This window comes from Hemitrygon akajei, chromosome 6, assembly GCF_048418815.1.
Source record: "Hemitrygon akajei chromosome 6, sHemAka1.3, whole genome shotgun sequence".
NCBI lineage: Eukaryota > Metazoa > Chordata > Chondrichthyes > Myliobatiformes > Dasyatidae > Hemitrygon > Hemitrygon akajei.
Genome location: NC_133129.1, coordinates 180,174,711 through 180,197,525, shown reverse-complemented (window position 1 = coordinate 180,197,525; position 22,815 = coordinate 180,174,711). Strand labels below are relative to the sequence as shown.

Sequence of the window (22,815 nt, the reverse complement as noted above, 5' to 3'; positions counted from 1 at the left end):
ATAGATTAAAAATAGTGCAAAACAGAAATAGTATTAAAAAAGAGTGAGGTAGTGTTTATGGGCTCAATATCTATTTAGAGGGTTCCTGAATCACTAAGTATGTACCTTTAAGCTTCTGTACCTCGTTCCTGATGGTAACAGTGGGAAGAAGGCAAATTGACAAACAGTCCATGAGCAGGGTGGGTGGGATCCTTCATCATGTTACTGGCCTTTTCAGGCACTTCTCTGTATGCACTGTATGCCTTTGATGATGGGTAGGCTGGTGCTGGTGATGCATTGGTCAATTTTAACTACCCGTTGCGCAGCCCTCCTGTCTACTGCAGTGCAACCCTCAGCAGTGCCGTGCAGTGTCGTAAAGCACTCACTGTGAACCATGAGATTGGCTGCACGGAGAGGTTTACATGACAGAATGATAGAGTGTGTGAAAGCAAGGGTTTGTGTAGGTTCCTTAAAGCAAAGATATGTTGCAAATATGCATAGGTTGGTGTATGACAGAGAATCTGAATGTGAACGGAATTTACTGCAGACAAGTGTGAGGTGTTACACTATGGGAGGACAAACCAGGGTAGAACTTGCATGGTCGGGCACTGAGGAGTGTGGGTACAACAGAGGGATCTGGGAATTTAGATCCATAATTCCTTGAAAGTGGCATCACAGGTAGATAGGAACATAAAGAGAGCCTTTGGCATGTAGGCCTTCATAAATCAAAGTATGCAGTACAGGTGTTGTATTCTTGTGTTGAAGTTGTATAAAACTATAATGAGGACTGATTTGGGGTATTTTGTGCAGGTCTGGTCAGCGACCTACAAGAAAGATGTCAATAAAATTGAAAGAATGCAGAGAGCAAGTTTGTTGCCAGGACTTGAGAACCTGAGTTACAAGAAAAAGTTGAATAGGTTAGGGCTTTATTCCCTGGAGCGTAGAAGATTGAAGGGGTATTTGAGAGAAGTATACAAAATTATGAGAGGTAAAGAGAGGGTAAATGTAAGCAGGCTTTTCCACTGAGGTTGGCTGAGACTAAAACTAGAGGTCACGGGTTAAGGGTGAAAGGTGAAATGTTAAAGGAACATGAGGGTGGCGAGAATGTGGAGCGAGCTGCCAGGGGAAGTGGTGCGTGTGGGTTTGATCTCAGCATTTAAACGGTTTGGATAAGTACACGGATGGAGAAGAATAGAGGGCAAAGGTCCATGGAACTAGGCAGGTTAATAGGGTGCCATAGACTAGATGGGCCGAAGGGCCTGCTTCTATGTTCTAGCACTCTTTGACTCTAATGGTACAATATGTGAGAGCTAGTGTTTGTGTGAGTGCAGCAAGGCAGGGGTATGGTGCAAACATGCAGAGGTATAGTGTGTGAGACAGAATGGGGAAAGCACATCAGTACAGTGTATAACCACCAAGAGGACTACAACCTTGTCATGGTTTGGAAGCTTGCATGCCTCAATGACCCAGAGAGTTATGCTGGCTGGAGTCAGGGCTTTATGCTTTGGCTCTTGGTAGGGTCACCCATACCAAACAGGACAAAGGGTAGAGGCCAGACGAAGAGTGGTCCAGGTTTGGGGGTTCAGCGCAGGGCTAACAACCTTGACAGGTCAAACAAAACTGTTATGGAAACAGCAATGAAGAACCCTTCTGCATCTGTGTGCAACAGTATTCTTAAGACTCCAGATGGGATTTGCATGTAGTAAAAACCGAGAAGAAGCTACCGACACGATGAAATAATTTGTGAACACCTCCAGAGATGGAGGACCTTCACTGCTGCTCTAAATGTCAGCGGAAAAATTGGGCAAAAGAAGAAGAACAGTGTGTGAATGAACATGAGTGTAATCGTCTGAGAATACAGTATGTGGTAGATCATTTCTGCTGGAGTGAGACAGATAGTCTGAGATTATGAGAGAGTGTATCACGAGACCATCCTCTATTGTGCTGCAGAGAACAGGCAGCAGCTGTGAAAGGAGAGACTTAACAACCACAAGACCCGGCCACCAATCATAGATGCCACCTACCCTTGCCCACACTGCACCAGTAGGTTCTGGATCAGACACCCGAGGACCCACCAATAGACAACCCCTTGGGAGAACAGCATACTCGACTTGAGTGTTCGCACTGCCACTACAGGGACTACATGTAAGAGAGAGTGAGGAAGTGTGAGAGAGTGATTGAGTGAGTATGTGAGAAAGAGAATGTTTATCAAAGTCAGTGTAAATATATTATCAAGTTGCCTATATTTTACGGTAGACTAGCTTGAGATTCATTTCTTGCAAGAAAACAAAGAGATACCACTGAATTTATGAAAAAAATATAGCCAATGTGCAAAAGAAGACAAATTGTGCAAATAAAAAAGTAATACTGAGAAGATGGTCAGCATAACATTGTGGGTCGAAGGTCCTGTACTGCGCTGTTATGTTCTATGAATTGTGCAGTCTTTGTAAGTAAGTCTGTAAGTACAATAGAATTTATGAAAATCCTACATAATCAATGACTGTCAAACAACCAATTTGCAAAAGAAGACAAATTGTGCAAATAGAAGGAAAAATACAGAGAACATGAGTTGTAGAGTTCTTGAAAGTGAATCCATAGGTCGTGGAATCAGTTCAGCATTGTGGTGAGTAACGTTATCTACGTTGGTTCAGGAGATTGATGGTTGAACTGTTTCTGAACCTGGAGGATGGATACCAATAATTTGCTCCATTTACTGTTAAAGGCACTTTACATCACATGTTTTTAAGAAGTTGCAAACTACAGAAAAAGCTCCACATTACTGATAGCCTCTGGCTCGTCAAAATCATATTACTTTATAAATATAAATTCACTCTAAGCTAAAATGGTGACCAATGCATGCAAATTGGTTTTCCTCAGTTTAAATCATATAGTTGAATTTTCTTTGATCCTTACTCTTCAACTAATACGAACATCAGGAATTGGAAAAGAGAAACAATTATCTTCCATTTCTGCGACTCTTCACCCAACCTCAGGGCACTTCATAGTGAAATAACTGTGGACTGTAGTTATTGCCTGCCACTGAGCCTGTCTGCAAGGACTGCAGATACAAGAAAGCCGCATCTATCGTCAAGGAGCCCCCACCATCCAGGCCGTGGTCTCTTCTTGCTACTACCATCAGGCAGAAGGTCCTGACCTACACCAACAGGTTCAGGAACAATTATTACCCTTCAGCCATCAGGCACTGAACCAGTGTGGATAACTTCAATCACCTCAACTCTGAATTGATTCCACATTCTAGTCTCGCTTTCCAGGACTCTACAACTCACGTCTTGGTATTACACACAAAATGCTGCAGGAACTCAGCAGGCTATGCAGCATCAATGGAAAAGAGTAAACAGTCACCGTTTGGGCCGAGACCCTTCATCTGTTCTTTATGCTTATTGTGTTTTTATGCTGCACTGGATCCGGAGCAACAATCAGTTTGTTCTCCTTTACACTCGTGGACTGAAGAGTGACAATAAACAATCTTGAATCTTGAATCCGGAAATATTCCATTTGCATCATCGTTTACGATGTGCTGGGGCAGCCCATTAGGGCCACCATGCTTCAGCATCAAAATATCATGTCCACAGCTTACTAACCCTAACCTGTACGTGTTTTTGTACACATGGGTGGGGGGAACGGGAGTGCCCAGGGGAAACCTGCACAGTCATGGAAAGATCATACAAACTCCTTGCAGACAGTGGCAGAAATTGGACCCCAATATTCCAATTGCTAGCGCTATATAGCACTATGCTAACCACCACACTACCACGCCAGCCTCTTGTCCTCTTGACACACAACAGACTCCAGTTTCCAATACTGAAAACTCAGGAGGTCAATCACCATCTGTGAGGGCAAAAACCCTTTCCCCTACACTAAATTCCTCCAGCAGATTGTTCAATGCTCCTTTTTCTACTGCATTTCCTGTGTTCTTAAAACTCATCACGGTCATTATGTGCCATGTCGTATGATGTGGGTGATCATGACCTTCCATCTGTTGACCATGATTATTCTTGGCAAATTTTTCTACAGAAGTGGTTTGCCATTGCCTTCTTCTGGGCAGTGTCTTTACAAGACGGGTGATCTCAGCCAGTATTCAGAGTCTCTCTACCTGGCGTCAGTGGTCACATGACCAGGACCATGACATCAGCTGCTCACACGACCATCCACCACCCGCTCCCATGGCTTCACATGACCCTGATCGGGGGGGGGGGGGGGCACTAATTACAAACTAGTAGTAATTTGCCAGAAAACATTTTAAAAGAAGAAAAAATATAAACTTGTCATTTGCGTTGTTAATATAATAATAAAACATAGAACAATACAACACAGTACAGGCCCAACAACCCAGAATGTTGTGCTGACCTTTTAAACTACACTAAGATCAATCTAACCCTTCCCTCCCATACTACCGTCTATTTTCCTATTATTCATGTGCCTATCTAAGAGTCTCTTACATGCCCCTGAAGTATCTGCTTCCACCACCCCTAATTCTTGTCTCACCCAACTTGTAGGGAGAAAGTTTGCATGCATTTACCCTATCTATCCGCATCATAATTTTGTATACCTCTATCAAATCTCCTCTCATTCTCCTGCGCTCTAGGGAATAACAACCTAACCTGTTCAACCTTTCCCCGTGACTCAGGTCCTCAAGTCCAGGCAACATCCAGGTAAATTTTTTCTGCACTCTTTCCAGCTAATTGATGTCTTTCCTGTAGGTGGGTGATCAGAACTGCAAGAAATACTCCAAATTACACCTCACCAGTGTCTTACACACCTTCAATATAACATCCCATCTTAATTCACCGACGTAAGGCCAATGTGCTAAAAGATCTCTTTACGAATCTGTCTACTTACTAAAGGGATCAGGGGGTATGGAGAGAAGGCAGGTACAGGGTTCTGAGTTGGATGATCAGCCATGATCATACTGAATGGCAGTGCAGGCTCGAAGGGCCGAATGGCCTACTCCTGCACCTATTTTCTATGTTTCTATGTTTCTACTTTCAAGGAATTATGCATCTGCATACCTAGGTGCTTTTGTTCTACCGCACACCTCAGTGCCCCACCATTCACTGTTTAATTCCTACCCTGATTTGTCCTCCCAAAGTGCAACACCACACATGTCAGTATGAATCCTTTCATGGAAGTTTCATACATTGATGATTATGTCTGTTACAACCAGAAACACATGGGCACACAGCGCCCTCTCAAGGTTAATGCTGGTATTTCTGGTGTATGGATTTCCATGGATAAAGAGCGGCAGTGGATTGAAATACACACAGAAAATGCTGGAGGAACTCAGCATCTATGGAAAAAAGTATAGTCGACATTTCAAGCCAAAACCCTTTGGATTTCCAGCATCTGCAGATTTTCTCTTGTTTGAGAGTGAATTGAAATGATGTTATTATGATGACTTGGAAAGTTGTGCCTAAACACACAGCAGACATGATATAAAGGACACAGTCAGAGACAGACAATCAAATGGAAAGCTTATTACCTCAACAGTCGACAAAAGTCCTATCACAAAAATCAGCTCTGAGTTCCAATCCTAGACCACTACCCAGGACCAAAAAAGCTGCAGAAAGCTGAAAACTTAGCCAGCTCCATCATGGGCACTAGCCTCCCCAACAACAAGGACATCTTTGAATGGCGATACCTCAAAAAAAGGTGACACACATCATTAAGGAACCCCATGACTGAGGACATACCCTTGTCTCATTGCTACTCTCAGTGAGGAGGTACAGGAGCATGAAGACACAATCTCAACATTTTAGGAGCAGTTTCTACCCCTCTACCATCAGGTTTCTGAATTGGCTATGAACCTCTATCTTTTTTTGTTCTCTTTTTGCACTACTTATTTAATTTATATTTATGTATTTCTTATTGTAATGTATAGTTTTTTTTATTATGCATTGCAATGCATTACTGCTGCAAAACAAATATCACAAAATAAGGCAGTGATATGAAACCTGATTCTGATTTTGAGCCTCCCTTCTATCAGAAAAGCCAGCCTCTCCTCCATTGCCACTGTCTGCACTTGTCATTGCCTCAGTGAAGCAGCCAACATCATGAAAGCCCCACCCACCACAGACATTCTCTCATCTCCCTCCTACCATTGGACAGAAGATATAAAACACTGAAACCATGCCAGGCTCAAGGACAACTTCTTTTCTTGTACAATAAAGGTGATCTCTCAATCTACCTTGTTGTGCCCGTTGAGCGATCTTGTTATCGACCTGGACTGTACTTTCTCTGTAGCTGTTCTGTGTAATGCTATTTTCTGAATTCTGGTGTTACTTTTCACTTTAACTTTTCTCAACTCAACGTACATATGTTTGGCATGACCTGTATGGATGGAAGGCCAAATGAAGCTTCTCAGTGTATTTTATTCAGAGATACAGCGCAGAAAAGGCCTTTCTGGCCCCTCGAGCTGTGACATCCAGCAACCCACCGATTTAACACGAGACTAATTGCAGGACAATTCACAATGACCTATTAACCTACTAACTGGTACATCTTTGGAAAATGGGTGGAAACAGAGCACTGGAGAAAACCCATGCACACACAGGGAAGGAGCGTATAAAATATGACTATAGAGGGCAGCAGAGTTGATCGAATCCTGATGCGCTGAGCTGTAACAGCATCGCGCTAAGCGCTACGCTAACACGGGGCCCCAAATTCCAGTACTTGTGACGATAGTCAAGGGCAAACTTCATTCGCCTCATACAGTACATTAGCATGTATTGGGTATTTATGGCGTGTTGTTTATAATGAATAAAGAATTATTTCAAAAAGAGTTAGAAGTTGATTGTCAGCAAGGATGTAATTTCCAACCCATACGGACTGTGATCTCCTGATGAGGAAGGAAAGGCTCCATTTCAGAGGGAGATACAGAGGTCATGGTTTAAAAGTATTTGACTTTAGAAAAAGAAAGGCAAAAGAGAAATGAGGCGTGGCAGCCTCGGTAATGACAATGTGATGAAAGCAGCAAGGGAAACGGAATTTAGCCTGGAAAGCCAGAACATAGAGCAGTGTGCATGCAAATGAGATACACAGGAACTGGGAATTAATGAATAACTCCCCTAAATCTTTGAAGTCAATACTTCTCCTATGGAAAAAGCATGGCAAGAAGTAAATTAATTAGCTAATATATCTAATTATCATTAAGGACCCCACCACCCAGGACATGACCTCTTCTAATTTGGGAGGAGGTACAGATGCCCAAAGGCACACATTCAGTGTTTTAGATTCCTGAACGGGCAATGAACCCATGAATGCTAACTCACTATATTTGCTCTTTTTTTGCACTATGTATTTGATGTTCCAAATATATTTCTTATTATAATTTCTAGTGTATTTTAAATCTTGCATTGTATTCCTGCTGCAAAACAACAAATTTCACTACTTTTGTAAGTGATAATAGATCTGATTCTGAGCTTGCTAGTAGTTATGTTATTTAATTAACTGGGCTGTGCAATAGCTTTACCATTGAGCCAGTGGCCTGGGATCAATTCTACCACTGCCTGTAAGGAACATATACGTTCTCCCTGTGACCGCATTGGTTTTCTCCGGGTGCTCTGGTTTCCTCCGACATTCCAGAGACATACAGGTTAGGATTAGTAAATTGTGGACAAAGCATGGTTTTCGATAGCCTGGATGGGTCGGAGAGGAATTTTCCAGATTTTTTCTCCTCAATTGGCAACTTGGTTTTTTTTTCCCCGGGTGATCACATGGGTTTGGGCGGGATGAATAATAAAATAAAATGGGCGGCATGGTGCCCTGTTGGTTGGCACTGTTGCCTTGTGGGATTCGGTGAAAACTAGAGTTAAGATTGGATCAGCCATGATCTTGTTGAATGGCGGAGCAGGCTTGAGGGGCCGATTGGCCTACTCCTGCTCCTATCTCTTATGTTCTTATGTTCTTATGACACTTGTGGGCTGCCCCCAGCACAATCCTCAGACTGTGTTGGTCGTTGATGGAAACAATGCATTTAAGACCATAAGACCAAAAGGTATAGGAGAAGCATTAGGTCAGTTGGCTCGTTGAGTTTGCTCTGTCTTTTCATCATGGCTGATCCATTTTCCCCCTCAGCACCAGACTCCTGCCTTCTCCTCATATTCTTTCATGCCCCAACTAGTCAAGAGTCTATAAACTTCTGCCTTAAATATACCCTATGGCTTGGCCTCCACAGCCTTCTGTGGCAATAAATTCCACAGATTCACCACCCTCTGGCTAAAGAAATTTCTCCTTGTCTCTGTTCTAAAAGGATACCCCTCTATTCTGAGTCTGTGTCCTCTGGTCTTAGACTCCCCCCACCATAGGAAACATCCTCTCCACATCCATCCTATCAATTTCATTATACGTTTCGATATACATGTGACAAATAAAGCTAATCTTCTTCTTCCAGCTAGAACTTTGAATCAGTGGAGGGCAATATATTTGGCTTGCCTGAATTATCATGTTTCCTCACACTCAATAGACTCTGAATCCTACCCTTTGACCTGTTTAGGTTCGACAGTGACTTTATGTCAGCGTAGCTCATGCAAAGTATGAGCTTTTGAGTGCTTCCACCAAGTTAACGTGCATCCTCCAGCAAAGGCTATTTAAAGAGTTTCCTCAACTGAATGTTTTGATTAAAATAAAGTAAGGAATTTAATGGAAAGTTATTAAACAATCATACAACAAAATTATACCGCACAATACCTGGACACAGTTCTATGTAAAAGTGTACTGAAGCATGAAAAGATCCAAATTACAAATGTAACTAGTTTAATATCAATTGCAAGGTTCAAAGCAACTTGCAAATAATTATTAACGCAAAATGCTGTCGACATTGGAAATGTGGGATAAAGCTAAAAATGGCTAAATACTCACTTCTCGCTGCTGCAGTCAGGAAGGAGGTACAGGGACCTCAAGTCCCACACCACCACATTCAGGGACAATTACCCTTCAGCCATCAGTCTCTTGAACCATCGTGGGTAACTTCACTCATCCCAACACTGAAGTGATTTCACGTCTATAGCAGGGGTTCACAACCTGGAGCCCACAGACCCCTTGCTTAATGGTATTGTTTCCTGGCATAAAACATATTGGGAACCCCTCATATGGACTCACTCTTAAGAACTCACGTTCTTCATATCTATTGCTTATTTTGTTGTTATTATTATTATTTTTTCATTTGTTGTCTGTTGCACATTGGCATGTGCAGCTTCTTCCATCTTTGGCGTGTGCAGTTTTTCACTGATCCTATTGCTTTTCTTTCTGTCAGCTGTGGATACCTGTAAGAAAGTGAATCCCATGTGTTCGAGCCATGTATCTATTTTCTGCCTGGATGTTATTGTATTTTGTGTTGCGCATTTATTATGGGCTATGGTAGTTTGTCATGTGGGTTGTGGCGTGGTAGGTGTAAATGAGTATAGTCACATATTTACCTTTTATGGTGCTAGTTTAGTTACAGATAGACTGAGCAGGGCTTGGACGGTGGCTATGTTTCATTAGGAGTTTGTGGAGATTTGATATGTCATCAAAGACACTTGCAAATTTCTACAGATGTACAGTGGAGAGCATTTTAACTGACTGTATCACCACCTGATATGGGCGGGGGATAGTTACTGCACAGGATCGAAAAAAGCTGCAAAGACTTGTAAACTTAGTCAGCTCCATCATGGACACTAGCCCCCATAGTATCCAGGACGTCTTCAAGAAGCGATGCTTCAAAAAGGCGGCATCCAACATTAAAGACGTCCATCACCCAGGTCATGTTCTCATTTCTACCATCAGGAAGGAGGTACAGAAGCCTGAAGGCACTCACTCAATGATTCAGGAACAGCTTCTTCCCCTCTTCCATCCGATTTCTGAATGGACATTGAACCCATGAATGCTACCTCACTAAATGCTGGAGAAACTCAGCAGGCCAGACAGCATCTATGGAAAAGAGTACAGACGATGTTTCGGGCTGAGATCCTTCTGCAGGACTGGAGAAAAGAAGATGAAGAGTAGATTTAAAAGGTGGAGGAAGGGGAAGGAGGAACACAAGGTGATTGGTGAAATCAGGATGGGGAGGGATGAAGTAAAGAGATGGGAAATTGATAGGTGAAACAGGGCTGGAGAAGGGACAGAAGAAAGAAAAGGTGGGGAGGAGCACCAGAGAGAGGTGATGGGCAGGCAAAGAGATAGGTGAGAGAGGAAAGAAGGGATGGGAAATGATGTAGGAGAGGGTGGGGGGGGGCAATTATCAGAAGTTCAAGAAATTTATGTTTATGCCATCAGGTTGGAAGCTACCCAGACGGAATATTAGCTATTGCTCCTCCAACCTGAGTGTGGCCTCCTCGCAACAGTAGAGGAGGCCATGGAAAAACATATCGGAATGAGAATGGAAAGTGGAAGTGGAATTAAAATGGGTGGCTACTAGGAAATCCCACTTTTTCTAGCAGACGGAATGTAGTGTTCGGCAAAGCCTTTTCCCAATCTATGTCGGGTCTCAACGATAGACAGGAGGCCACAATGGGAACACCAGACACAGTATATGACCCCAACAGATTCACAGGTGAATTTCACCTCACCCAGAAAGAAAGTTTGGGGCCTTGAATGGTAGTGTGGGAGGAGGTGTAGGGGCAGGTTGAGAACTTGTTCTGCTTGCAAGGGTAAGTGCCAGGAGGGAGATCATTGGGGAGGGACGAATGGGCAATGGAGTCGTGAAGGGAGCAGAAAGTGGGGGGGAGGGAAAGATGTGTTTGGTGGTGGGATCCCGTTGCAGATGGCGGAAGGTGTGGAGAATTATATGCTGGATGCAGAGGCTGGTAGGGTTGTAGGTGAGGACAAGAGGAACCCTATCCCTGGTAGGGTGGCAGGAGGATGGGGTGAGAGCAGACATATTGAAATGGAAGAGATGTGGTTGAGGGCAGCGTTGACGGTGAAGGAAGGGAAGCCCCTTTCTTTGAAGGAGGAGGATATCTCCTTCACTCTGGAATGAAAAGCCTCATCCTGAGAGCAGATGCGGCGGAGATGGAGGAATTGAGAGAAGGGGGTGGAGTTTTTACAAGTAACAGGGTGGGAAAAGGTATAATCCAGGTAGCTGTGAGAGTTTGTGGGTTTATAATGGACATCATTAGATAAGCTGTCTCCAGAGCCAGAGACAGCTCAGAAAGTGAAGTGACATCAGAAAGTGACATCAAGAAAGTGAAGGGAGGTGTTGGAAATGGACCAGGTAAATGATGCACCATCAATAACTCACTCTGAGACGTAAAAGCGAGGTATCGGCTTTTATTGACTGGAAGAAGAAACAAGCAGTGAGTGACCACCATATTACATCCTGAAGACAGAGAGGCCGGGCTCAGACCTCCATCACCTTTATACAGGGGTCTGTGGGAGGAGCCACAGGAGCAGTCAGCATGGGGCGTGTCCAGACAGGTATATGCAGTTCACCACATTCACCCCCCCCCCCTTTGTTTTAAAAAGAGTCCCCACGGGGTGAAGTTTCTTACAAGTATATTTACAGGTTAAGTCTATCAGGTGGTCAAATCTGTCGCTGCGATCTACGTAGCACCGGCTGTGATTGCACAGGTGCTAGTGGTGATTGCCCAGGTGCCGGTGGTGGTGATTGCACAGGTGCTGGTGGTGATTGCACAGGTGCCGGTGGTGGTGATTGCACAGGTGCTGGTGGTGATTGCACAGGTGCCGGTGGTGATTGCACCGGAGACGGTGGTTGTGCTGGTTCCGGCCTAACTGGAAGTGTCAGCCCACTAGGCGTCAGTGATCCCTCACGCGTGTGCGAGGCGCCTGGAATATACGCGTACGAGACTTCCGGTATATGAGTGTCGTGAGGGGTCAGTGTAGGGCTTGGTATGCGCGGTGTCACCTCGGGTACAGGGTTCTTAGTTACCGTGGAGTGTTCGGGGTAGTGGTCTGCTGCTCCTGCGGGCGCCAGGTCGCGGACGGAGACCGTGTCCTCCCGCCCATCAGGTAAGACCACGTAGGCATACTGGGGGTTCGCATGTAGAAAGTGAACCCTCTCGACTAGCGGGGAGTATTTATTACTCCTCACATGTTTCCGGAGCAGCACTGGCCCTGGGGACGTCAGCCAAACTGGTAGGGTGGTCCCAGTGACAGACTTCCTGGGAAAAGAGAATAGGCGCTCGTGAGGGGTGGCATTGGTGGACGTACATAACAGGGAGCGGATAGAGTGGAGTGCCTCAGGGACGACCTCCTGCCATCGAGAGACCGGCAACCCTTTTGACTTAAGGGGTAAAAGTGTGGCCTTCCACACTGTGGCATTCTCCCTCTCCACCTGTCCATTTCCCCGGAGATTATAACTCGTGGTCCGACTAGTAGCAATGCCCCTAGCTAGCAGGTACCGGCACAGCTCGTCACTCATAAAGGAGGACCCTCTATCACTGTGGATATCTGAATAGAGTGAAGAGCTGGCGCAGGGCTTTTATGATGGACGTGGTAGTGGTGTCGGGGTAGGGAATGGCAAAGGGGAACCACGAGTACTCGTCGATAATATTGAGAAAATAGACATTGCGGTCGGTGGAGGGAAGGGGGCCCTTAAAGTCAACACTCAGTTGCTCAAAAGGGCGGGTGGCCTTGACAAGTTGCACCATTTCAGGATGGTAGAAGTGCGGTTTGCATTCAGCGCAGATTTGGCAGTCCCTGGTCATCGTCCTGATGTCCTCCAGGGAGTACGGCAGGTTCCGGGCTTTCATGAAATGGTAAAATCGGGTGACCCCCGGATGGCAAAGATGTGCATGGAGGGCGTATAGCTGGTCGAGCTGTGCACTAGCACACCTTCCCCGGGATAGGGCATCAGGGGGCTCATTGAGTCTGCCAGGCCGGTACAGGATATCATAGTTGTAGGTGGAGAGTTCTATTCTCCACCGCAAAATTTTATCATTTTTGATTTTGCCCCGCTGTTGGTTGCTGAACATGAACGCAACCGAGCGCTGGTCGGTTAGCAAGGTGAACCTTTTGCCGGCGAGATAGTGCCTCCAGTGCCTAATAGCTTCCACTATGGCCTGGGCTTCTTTCTCCACCACGGAGTGCCGAATTTCAGAGCCTTGAAGGGTACGAGAAAAGAATGCTACTGGCCTGCCTTCCTGATTGAGGGTAGCGGCAAGCGCGAAATCGGAGGCGTCACTCTCTACTTGGAAGGGAATGGTCTCGTCCACCGCATGCATCGTTGCTTTGGCAATGTCCCCTTTAATGCAGCTGAAGGCCGCGCAGGCCTCAGCAGAGAGGGGAAAAGTGGTAGACTTGACCGGGGGCGGGCCTTGTCTGCGTAATGGGGGACCCATTGGGCGTAATAGGAAAAAAAACCCAGGCACCGTCTGAGGGCTTTGAGAGTGGTGGGAAGAGGGAGTTCTAACAGGGGGCGCATACGGTCGGGATCAGGGCCAATGACCCCGTTTTCCACGACATACCCAAGGATAGCGAGTCGGGTGGTTCCGAACACACACTTGTCCCTATTATAAGTAAGGTTCAGAGCTTCGGCCACTTAGAAAAATCGTTGGAGGTTGGCGTCGTGATTCGACCAGTCGCGACCACAGATGGTGATGTTATCCAGATAGGGAAGTGTGGCCTTCAGTTGGTACTGGTCCACCATCCGGTCCATTTCCCTCTGGAAGACCGAGACACCATTTGTGACACCGAATGGGACGCGCAGGAAGTGATAGAGCCTGCCACCCGCCTCGAAGGCAGTGTAGGGGTGGTCCTCTGGGCGGGGATGGGGAGCTGGTGATAAGCGGATTTCAGATCTATTGTCGAGTACACTGAGCTATCTGGTTGACCATATCCGCGATGCGGGGTAGGGGGTACGCGTCAAGCTGCGTGAACCTATTGATGGTTTGACTATAGCATGGTGCTGGGCGGGACGTGTGGTTCGGTGTGTGTGTGTGTGTGCAGTAACGGGGTATATGACGAAGTCCCACCAAACTGAGGATTCCTGACAGTGAGTGGTGGGAGAGGCCCATCATATGCCATAGTCACACTTTCGAGATGGCTCTGGAAGTCCAGCCCCAATAGCACAGGCGTGCACAGTTTAGGCATGACCAGTAGCGCAAAGTTCCGATATTCTGTGCCCTGCACCACCAATGTCGCTACACAACCCACCCGGATGTCTGTGGAATGCGACCCAGAAGCCATGGTGACCCTCTGGCTTACCGGCTGTGTCACGAGTCCGCAGCGTTGCACTGTGTCCGGGTGAATAAAACTCTCAGTGCTGCCCGTGTCAAACAGGCAGCTAGTCCTGTGCCCCTCCACCAGGATGTCCATCATTGACCTTGCAAGCTGGTGTGGGGCGCTTTGGTCGAGGGTTACAGTGGCCAGAGTTGAGCCGTCTTGGTGCCCGGTAAACACCGGCAGGTCGGGGGTGGGGCATGCTGACGCCGACAAAGATGGCCGCCCACATCTGGGCATGCAAGATGGCAGCCCCCATGTCTCACACGCTGCGCTGCCCGACCCCGCTCGTAGTTTTGACTTACAGACCTTGGCGAAATGACCCGTCTTCCTGCAGCTGGAGCAGGTCGCTTCTCGAGCCGGGCAGCATTTTCGGGGGTGCCTTTCGAGCCCGCAGAAATAACACAGCTCAGGCTTTCGGGTTCGGTCGGGTTCGGGGAGTTCGTGGAATCATGACTGGCAGCAGCGTTGGCGAATTCGCTCGCAGGAACCGGCAGCGGCGGGGTCTGAGGTGTCCACGGAACCGGCGGGGAATCGCGCGACTGAACAGCGTCAGCGTTGTGCAGAGCAGCCTCCAGCGTGTTGGCCGTCTCGATCGCTGAGCGTAAGGTAAGATCGGCATTTTCCAGCAGCCATTGCCGTACGTACACTGACCTCATTCCTGTCACAAAGGCGTCTCGTACGAGGAGCTCCGCATGCTGTTCCACCGTGAGTGTTTTGCAATCACAAGTTCGGACGAGTGTCTGTAAGGCTCGGAGAAATTGGGCGCTCGATTCTCCAGGCCGCTGTCGTCGGGTAGCTAAACGATGTCTTGCATAGACGGTGTTCACCGGCCGCAGGTACTGTCTTGTGAGGGCATCCAGTGCCCCTTCGTAGGTCGACAGGTCCCTGATAAATGAATAAACTTTTGGGGTGACCCTCGAGAGGAGAATTCGGTGCATAACAGCGGGGTCAGTTGCACGAACCTCCTCCAAGTATGATTGGAAGCATGCAAGCCAGAGTTCAAAGGCAAGAGCTGCTTCAGGGTCTTGGGAGTCCAAATCCAATCTTTCCGGATGTAAAACGCTTTCCATGTTTTAAAACTTCCAGTCATCAATAACTCACTCTGAGACGTAAAAATGAGGTATCGGCTTTTATTGACTGGAAGAAGAAACAAGCAGTAAGTGACCAACATACTACATCCTGGAGAATGAGGGCCGGGCTCAGACCTCCATCACCTTTATACAGGGGTCTGTGGGAGGAGCCACAGGAGCAGTCATCAGGGGGCGTGTCCAGACAGGTATATGTACTTCACCACAGTAAATTTGACGGCGTGAGGGAAATCGGAAGGAAAGTGGATGAAGTCGATGAGCTCCGCATTCTCCATTCCTTCACCATTCCCCATCTGTTTTACCCTCTCTCACCTTATCTCCTTGCTTACCCATCACCTCCCTCTGGTGCTCCTCCCCCCTTTTCTTTCTTCCTTGGCCTTTTCTATCAGATTCCCCCTTCTCCAGCCCTGTACCTCTTTCACCAATCAACTTCCCAGCTCTTTATTTACCCCCCCCCCACACCAGGTTTCACCTGTCACCTTGTGTTTCTCCCTCCCCTCCCCACACCTTTTAATTCTACTCCTCAACTTTTTTCTTCGGCGATGCTGAACTGTACTCTTTTCCATAGAAGCTGCCGGGCCTGCTGAGTTCCTGCAGCACTTTGTGTGTGATTCTGATTCTGATTGTTGACCACTTGTATCGTTAATATTGTTAATTTCACTTATTATGCTTGTTTCACTAATATCACTAAATTTTGTTTGTTCATCGGTGCTGGTTTCATAATAAAGAATCAAACATACTTTTTTCAGCTTGGAGCTCTGTTATTTGGAGGTTTGTCATACAGTGTCGAGTCTTCCACTCAGTCTCCCAGCGGCTTTGCTGTGTCATACAAGTAGCTGTCGCATCACGGTTGTACGTGGTGACGTACTGTATATGTACTTCGTTAATAAACCTGCTTCGAACTTTGAACTTTGAACGTGCGCAAAATATAACAGCCTGCAAAGGCAAGCTGATTGAAAGGTAGAGGACAAGGGGCAGGGCAGAAGCCGTATTCTAGGAAGACTTGGGAGTCAGGCTAACAACAGAAAGAACATAGGACATGGAGCAGTACAGTACAGAACAGCACCGGCTCTTCATCTTGTGATGTTGTGCCCTCCATAGATGCTGCCTGGCTTGCTGAGTTCCTCCAGCATTTTGTAAGTGTTTATAATGATGCACAATCTTTGTTGCTTTGCATGAATGAATTATTACCAACCCTTTCGGTGGTGGTTGCAAATCTTTCATTCATCTGCTTTAGAAAGGGTGCAGAGGAGGTTTACCAGGATGCTGCCTGGATTGCAGAGCAGAGAGCTCTGGGGGAACAGGGTTGGTGGTACAGACAAATACACTGGAGGACATTTAAGAGACTCTTCGACGGTCACATGGATGAAATTGGAGGGCTGTGTGAAGGGGGAGGGTTAGAGTAGGTTAGAAAGCTGGCATAACATTGTAGGCTGAAGGGCCTGTAGTGAGCTATACTGTTCGATGATCTATGTTCACGTCACACAGGGTGTGGCACATTAGCTTGGTAGATAGCGCAATCGCTTTACAGGGCTAGTGTTTACCATTCAGGGTTTAATTCCTGTTAATACCTGATAGGGAGTTTGTACAATACCTTTTCCCGGTGACCGTGTGGATTTCCTCGGGTGCTCCAGTGTTGTCACACATTCCAGAGATGTATGGTTAAGATGTGGGCATGCTATGTTGGTGCCGGAAGCATGGCGACACCTGCAGGATGTCCTCAACACAATCCTCGTTGATTCGATTTGGCGCAAACACATTTCACTAAAGGTTTCAATCTCCATTTGACAATTAAAGCTAATTGCTTTATCTCTTTCTAAGTTCACATTTAAATACTCACCACTCAAAGGTATAAATGGTTCTCCACTGGACACCCAGACCTCTATAGGCTTCCTGGTGCTGGGGCTAATCTTCAGCTCCTCACAGGTCACCAAGTGAGGAGACAACTTGCTTGAGTCTAGTGGTGAAGAAAAGCAGTACCATAGTTAACTAATCGGCATGGCAAGTACACAAGAACACAGAATTAACTATTAGTGGCCACTTTATTAGGTACACCTGCTCATTTATGCAAATATCTAATCAGCCAATCATGTGGCAGTAACAAAAGCATGCAACATTTTCAAGAGGTTCAGTGTTTAATCTAACCAAACAGCAGAATGAGAAAGAAATATGAACTAAGTGACTTTGACTGTGGAATGGATGTTGGTGCCAGATGGGGTGGTTTGAGTATCTCAGAAACTGCTGACTTCCTGTGATTTTCACATACAACAGTCACTAGAGTTTACAGAGGATGGTGCAATAAACAATAAACATTCAGTGAGCTGCAGTTCTGTGGGTGAAAATGTTTTGCTAATGAGAGAGATCAGAGGAGAATGGCCAAACTGGTTCAAGTTGACAGGAAGGTGACAGTAACTCAAATAACCACACGTTACAACAGTGGTGTGCAGAAGAGCATCTTTGAATACACATGTCAAACCTTAAAGAGGATGGAGTACAGCAGCAGAAGATCATGAACATACACTCAGTGGCCACCTTATTAGGTACAGGAGGTACACAATAAAATGTCCACTGAGTGTAGAGAAGTAGAACCGAAGAACAGGCCCTTCGGCCCATGATGTCTGTGCTGAACATAATGCCAAATTAAACTATATCTCTCCCGCCTGTATACAATCCATATCACAACATTCCCTGCCTATTTGTGTGCCTGTCTAAACATCTCTTAAGTGCCTCTGTTGTACCTGTTTCCGCCTCTACTCCTGACAGCCTGTTTCAGCCAGCTCCATGTAATGAAAAGATAACGCATGTGGTCCATGGTGTGTTGTCATTCCTTATGTCCTGAGAATGCTATTTTCTACATTCAAGGTTCCAACTCTGAAGTTTTTGTTAACACATGCACATTAAAATATACAGAATCACAAGCTTTTCATTTCAACAGGTCATTCCACTTATTCCTTCATCCTGTTTTGCCATTTATGTCCCTGTAACCATTTCTCTCTCACATGCCTATCTACTCCACTTGATTCTTTTACAACACATGCACTCCAGGGATAGTTAACTAGAACCAATTAACCTAACGGCCAACACAACATTGGGATGTGGGAGAAACTGGAGCATCAGAGGCAAACTCACGCGGCTAAAGGAAGAATGCACCACCTGCCCGGAAACTGGATCAAATCTGGGTTTCTATCCCCAAGAGGACCACAACCTTGTCGTAGGGTTTGGAGCTTGAGTGCCTCAACAACTCAAGAGAGCTATGCAGGCTGGAGTCAGGGCTTTATGCTTTGGGTATTGGTAGGGCCACCATGACAAACAGGTCAAAGGGTGGAGGCCAGACTAAAAGTGGTCTATCAGTCCTCCAGGTTCAGGGGTTCCGCTCAGGGCTAGCAACTCTGTCTAGTAAAACAAAACTGCAATGAAGAATCCTTCTATTATCTGTGTGTGACAGTATGGACAGAGATGGAGGACCTTCATTGATTGCAGTCCTAAATGTCAGCGGCGTAATGGGCTGTAAATAAGTAAGTTTCTATACCAGTACCAGTTTGTGTTTTACTATGGTATCGTAGCAGTTAACACAATCCAATGACAGCTCAGGTCATCAGAGTTCAGAGTTCAGTTCTAACGCTGTCTGTAAGGAGTTGTTACGTACTCCCCGTAACCGCATGGGTTTCCTCCAGGTGCTCCAGTCTCCTCCCATAGTCAAAGATATACAGGTTAGTAGGTCAATTGGTCACTGTTAATTGTCCTGTAATTAAGTTAGTGTTAAATAGGTGGGTTTCTGGGCAGCGCAGCTCATAGGGCCGGAAGGAGCTAAATAAATAAATCTCAAAGCAAATACCTAAATAGCGTCCTTAAAGGAAGAGGCAAATTTGAGGGAATATATCTGCAAGCATGTGTTGGGCCCCAGACTAGTGTTAACTTTGGTCACAGATGCAAGTGAAACTTTCTTTGTTTGACCTATTCATCATCTCTTCAGGTCTCCTACCTTTGTCTTCGTCAGCACGTGTTATTTCACGCTCTTGTTCCTGTAGACAGTCATTGACAGCTCCAGCAATCAGTTCACTGACAGCCAAGATTAGGCTTCCATCAGCTGTGTACAGTCTGTGTGCAGGTCTGGCCAGCTTCAACCTCTGAGTGCACGTGGCAAGCAACTGGATCAAGGCAACCAGGAAGTTAAGTGTAAATACCGTTCACTGATAAGAGAAGATAATTATTACTATCAATGGTGTTTGCACAGCAATTTTCTCTCTAGTACTGAAGAGCGGGATTAACAACTTTCAATTGCCCGGTAGCATTCTGGTTAGCGTAACGTTTTACAGTATCAGCGACCTGGGTTCAATTCCCGCTGCTGCTTGTAAAGAGTTTGTACGTTCTCCCCATGACCACATGGGTTTATTCCGGGTGCTCCAGTTGGTCCCTGTAAATTGTCCCATGATTAGCCTAGGATTAAATCAGGGGATTGCTTGGCCACACAGCTTGAAGGACCAGAAGGGACTATTCCACGCTTGAGCTCAATAAATCAATCAATCAATCAATAAATTCCTGACGAAGGGTCTCGGCCCGAAACGTTGACAACACTCCTCCCTATAGATGCTGCCTGGCCTGCTGTGTTCCACCAGCATTTTGTGTGTGTTGTTGTTTGAATTTCCAGCATCTGCAGATTACCTCGTGTTTGCTCTTTAAATTCAATACTTCAATTCTGTTGTTGTGAGGCATTAGTAATGACCTTTCAAGGTTCACTAGATTCTGGAATGGTTCCCGATGACTGGAAAATTGTAAATGTTACTCCACTCTTTTAAGAAGGGAGGGAGGCAAAAGACAGTTAGCCTGATCTCAGTGGCTGGAAAGACATTGGAGTCTATTATGAAAGGTGAGATTTCAGGGTACTTGGAGGCACATGATAAAATAGGCCAAAGTCAGCATGATTTCCTTAATGGGAAATTTTGCCAGTCAAATCTGTTGGAATTCTTTGAGGAAATAACAGGCAGGATAGACAAATGAGAGTCAATGGACGTTTTTTATTTGGATTTTCAGAAGGCCTTTGACAAAGTGCTGTACATGAGGCTGCTTAACCAGATAAGAGCCCATGGTATTACAGGAAAGATGGATTGACTGACTGGTAGGAGGGAAAGAGTGAGAATAAAGGGGGACTTTTCCGGTTGGCTGCCAGTGACTAGTGGTGTTCCGCAGGGGTCAGTGTTGGCTTCTTTTCCCGTTATAAATAGATAATGGGAGGGGCAGAAAGGGTTGGAGAAGCAGGGAGTCTGCAGAAGAGCTTAGACAGATTAGGAGAATGGCCAAAGAAGTGACAGATGGGATATAGTGTAGGGGAATATATGGTCATGCATCATGAATAAAGGTGTAGACTATTTTCTAAACAGGGAGAAAATTTAGAAATCAGATGTACAAAGGAACTTGGGAATCCTCATGCAGGATTCCCTAAAGGTTAACTTGCAGGTTGAGTAAGGAAGGCAAATGCAATTTTAGCATTCATTTTGGAAAGACTAGAGATCAAAAGCAAGGATGTTGTGCTGAGGCTTTCTAAGATGCTGGTCAGATCAGACTTATTGTGAGCAGTTTTAGGTTTCTTGTCTAAGAAAGTATATACTGGCATTGGAGAGGGTCCAGAGATGGTTTACAAGAATTATCTTGGGAACAAAAGGGTTAACATATGAGGAGTGTATGATGGCTCTGGTCATATATTCACTGGAGTTCAGACAAATGAGAGGGGATCTCACTGCAACCTATCAAATATTGAAAGGTCTAGACAGAGTGAATGTGGAGAGGATGTTTCCTGTAGTTAGGGAAGTCTAGGACCTGAGAGCACAGCTCAGAATACAAGGACATCCTTTTAAGCCACATTCCAAAGATAATGGTGAATATTTGGAATTCATTGCTACAGATGGTTGTGGAGGACCAGTCTTTATCTTCGACCTTAGCCCCTTCTCGGACCCACATGCAGAAGAGTTGCATGTGGCTGCAATGGAAAATCTAGCACTCACTTTCTCATTAAAAATAAGCCCAATTCTGGTCTGGGCATTGGGTGAGCTGGGGATTTATGTTACAATGTTGTTGTTCTTTTCCGTGCCTTGTGGTACATCGGGCATCAATCTTGCCGTTTCTTTAGGATTTTTGTCTTTTTTTTTAATGAGGCCAAGTTGTTAGCTCGACGCTTAACCCAGCACAGATGGAAAGCGTGCAAGGAACTAGCTGGATTTGAACCCGGAACCACTCACCTCAAAGTCCGGTGTGGATGCCACTACACCACCGACTGGCACTTACATGACAAAACTGCACCCAAAAGGTGGACCAGTATTTTATATTTATCAATGAGCTTGTCCTACTCAAACTGAAGATGAAGCCCCCATGATCCCATTAACAACTCTGTGATCTGACTCTTACCACTGCCCACTGTTTCTGCATTCAGATTACTCCTTCTTCCCCCACCACTCCCCATCTCCTTTGCAATTTATCAATCCCACTACAATCAGTCACCTCCATCTCTTCCCCACCACAATTGATTCCCTCAAGCAAATCCCCACTGTAATCAATCTCCTCCATCCAACCCATACCACAACTGATCCCCACCTAACAAATCTCCTCCACCCAATCCTACCACGATCAGTCACCTCCATCCAATCCCCACCATAATTGGTCTCCTCCACCCAATTCCCACCACAAATGATCTCCTCCACCCAATCCTACCACAATCAATCTCTTCCACCCAGTCCCCATTACAATCAAATTCCTTCAACTGATGCCAACCAGAATTAAATTCCTTTCCTCAACCACACAGTCACCTCTTAAATTTATTCTCACCATAGATGATCTTCACCACCTACCTCCACCATAATCAGTCTCATCTTCCTCACCTTCACTGCCATCAGCCCCCTCCAGCTACCCTCCATTTTGATCCTCAATGAGGCATTCTACTGTAGTCCCTTCCAGACAATCTGTCTGGTTGACCAAATAAGTTGCAGGGAAGTAAAATTCAGAAGAATTCAATAAAATTCACTTTAAAGTGGTTAGGACCTACAAGTTCCTGGGCCTGCACATATAGATACCTCCCAGTTGCCGCCCTGCTAATAGGAATCACCTGCCACTTGTTTCAAACTCATCACCTACTTAAACCCAGTTTTCATTCACAATCCTTGTACGCTCGTATGAACCAGCCATCAATCAGATGCTCCTAGCCTTCGGTTACCTTGTTGTGTTAAGTATCTTTTCTCTCTTGTTTTGTGGCCCCATGTGGCTTGTTATTTTGCAATTTATTTGTAAAATATTATTTCCTGATAAATCATCTCTGCTGCTCTGCTTTTGCCTCAAACCTCCTCTATATTTCCTGACACAAGTTAACAGCATATCTAAATTCTCCAGCCTCAGGATGGCATGGTAGTGCAGTGGTTAGCACAACACTTAATACAGGCAACACAGTTTCAAGGAGTTTGTAAGTTCTCCCTGTGACCATGTGGGTTTCCTGTGGGTGCTCTGGTTTCCTCCCAGTCCAAAGACAGACCGGTTGGTAGGCTAATTGGTCATTGTAAATTGTCCCGTGATTACGCTAATATTAAAC

The 22,815-nt window shown here is 45.7% G+C and overlaps 1 protein-coding gene across 1 annotated transcript in view; it reads right to left on the bottom strand.

Moving 5' to 3' along the window:
* The window catches only part of LOC140729730 (doublecortin domain-containing protein 1-like), a 537,877-nt gene that overhangs the window by 58,145 nt on the left and 456,917 nt on the right, over window positions 1–22,815 (bottom strand). The window contains exons 33-34 of the mRNA XM_073049855.1: window positions 19,228–19,393; window positions 17,086–17,202 (exon numbers count right to left, since the gene is read on the bottom strand). Of these exons, the coding sequence (XP_072905956.1) occupies window positions 17,086–17,202; window positions 19,228–19,393 (283 nt within the window). The remainder of the gene's footprint in view (window positions 1–17,085; window positions 17,203–19,227; window positions 19,394–22,815) is intronic.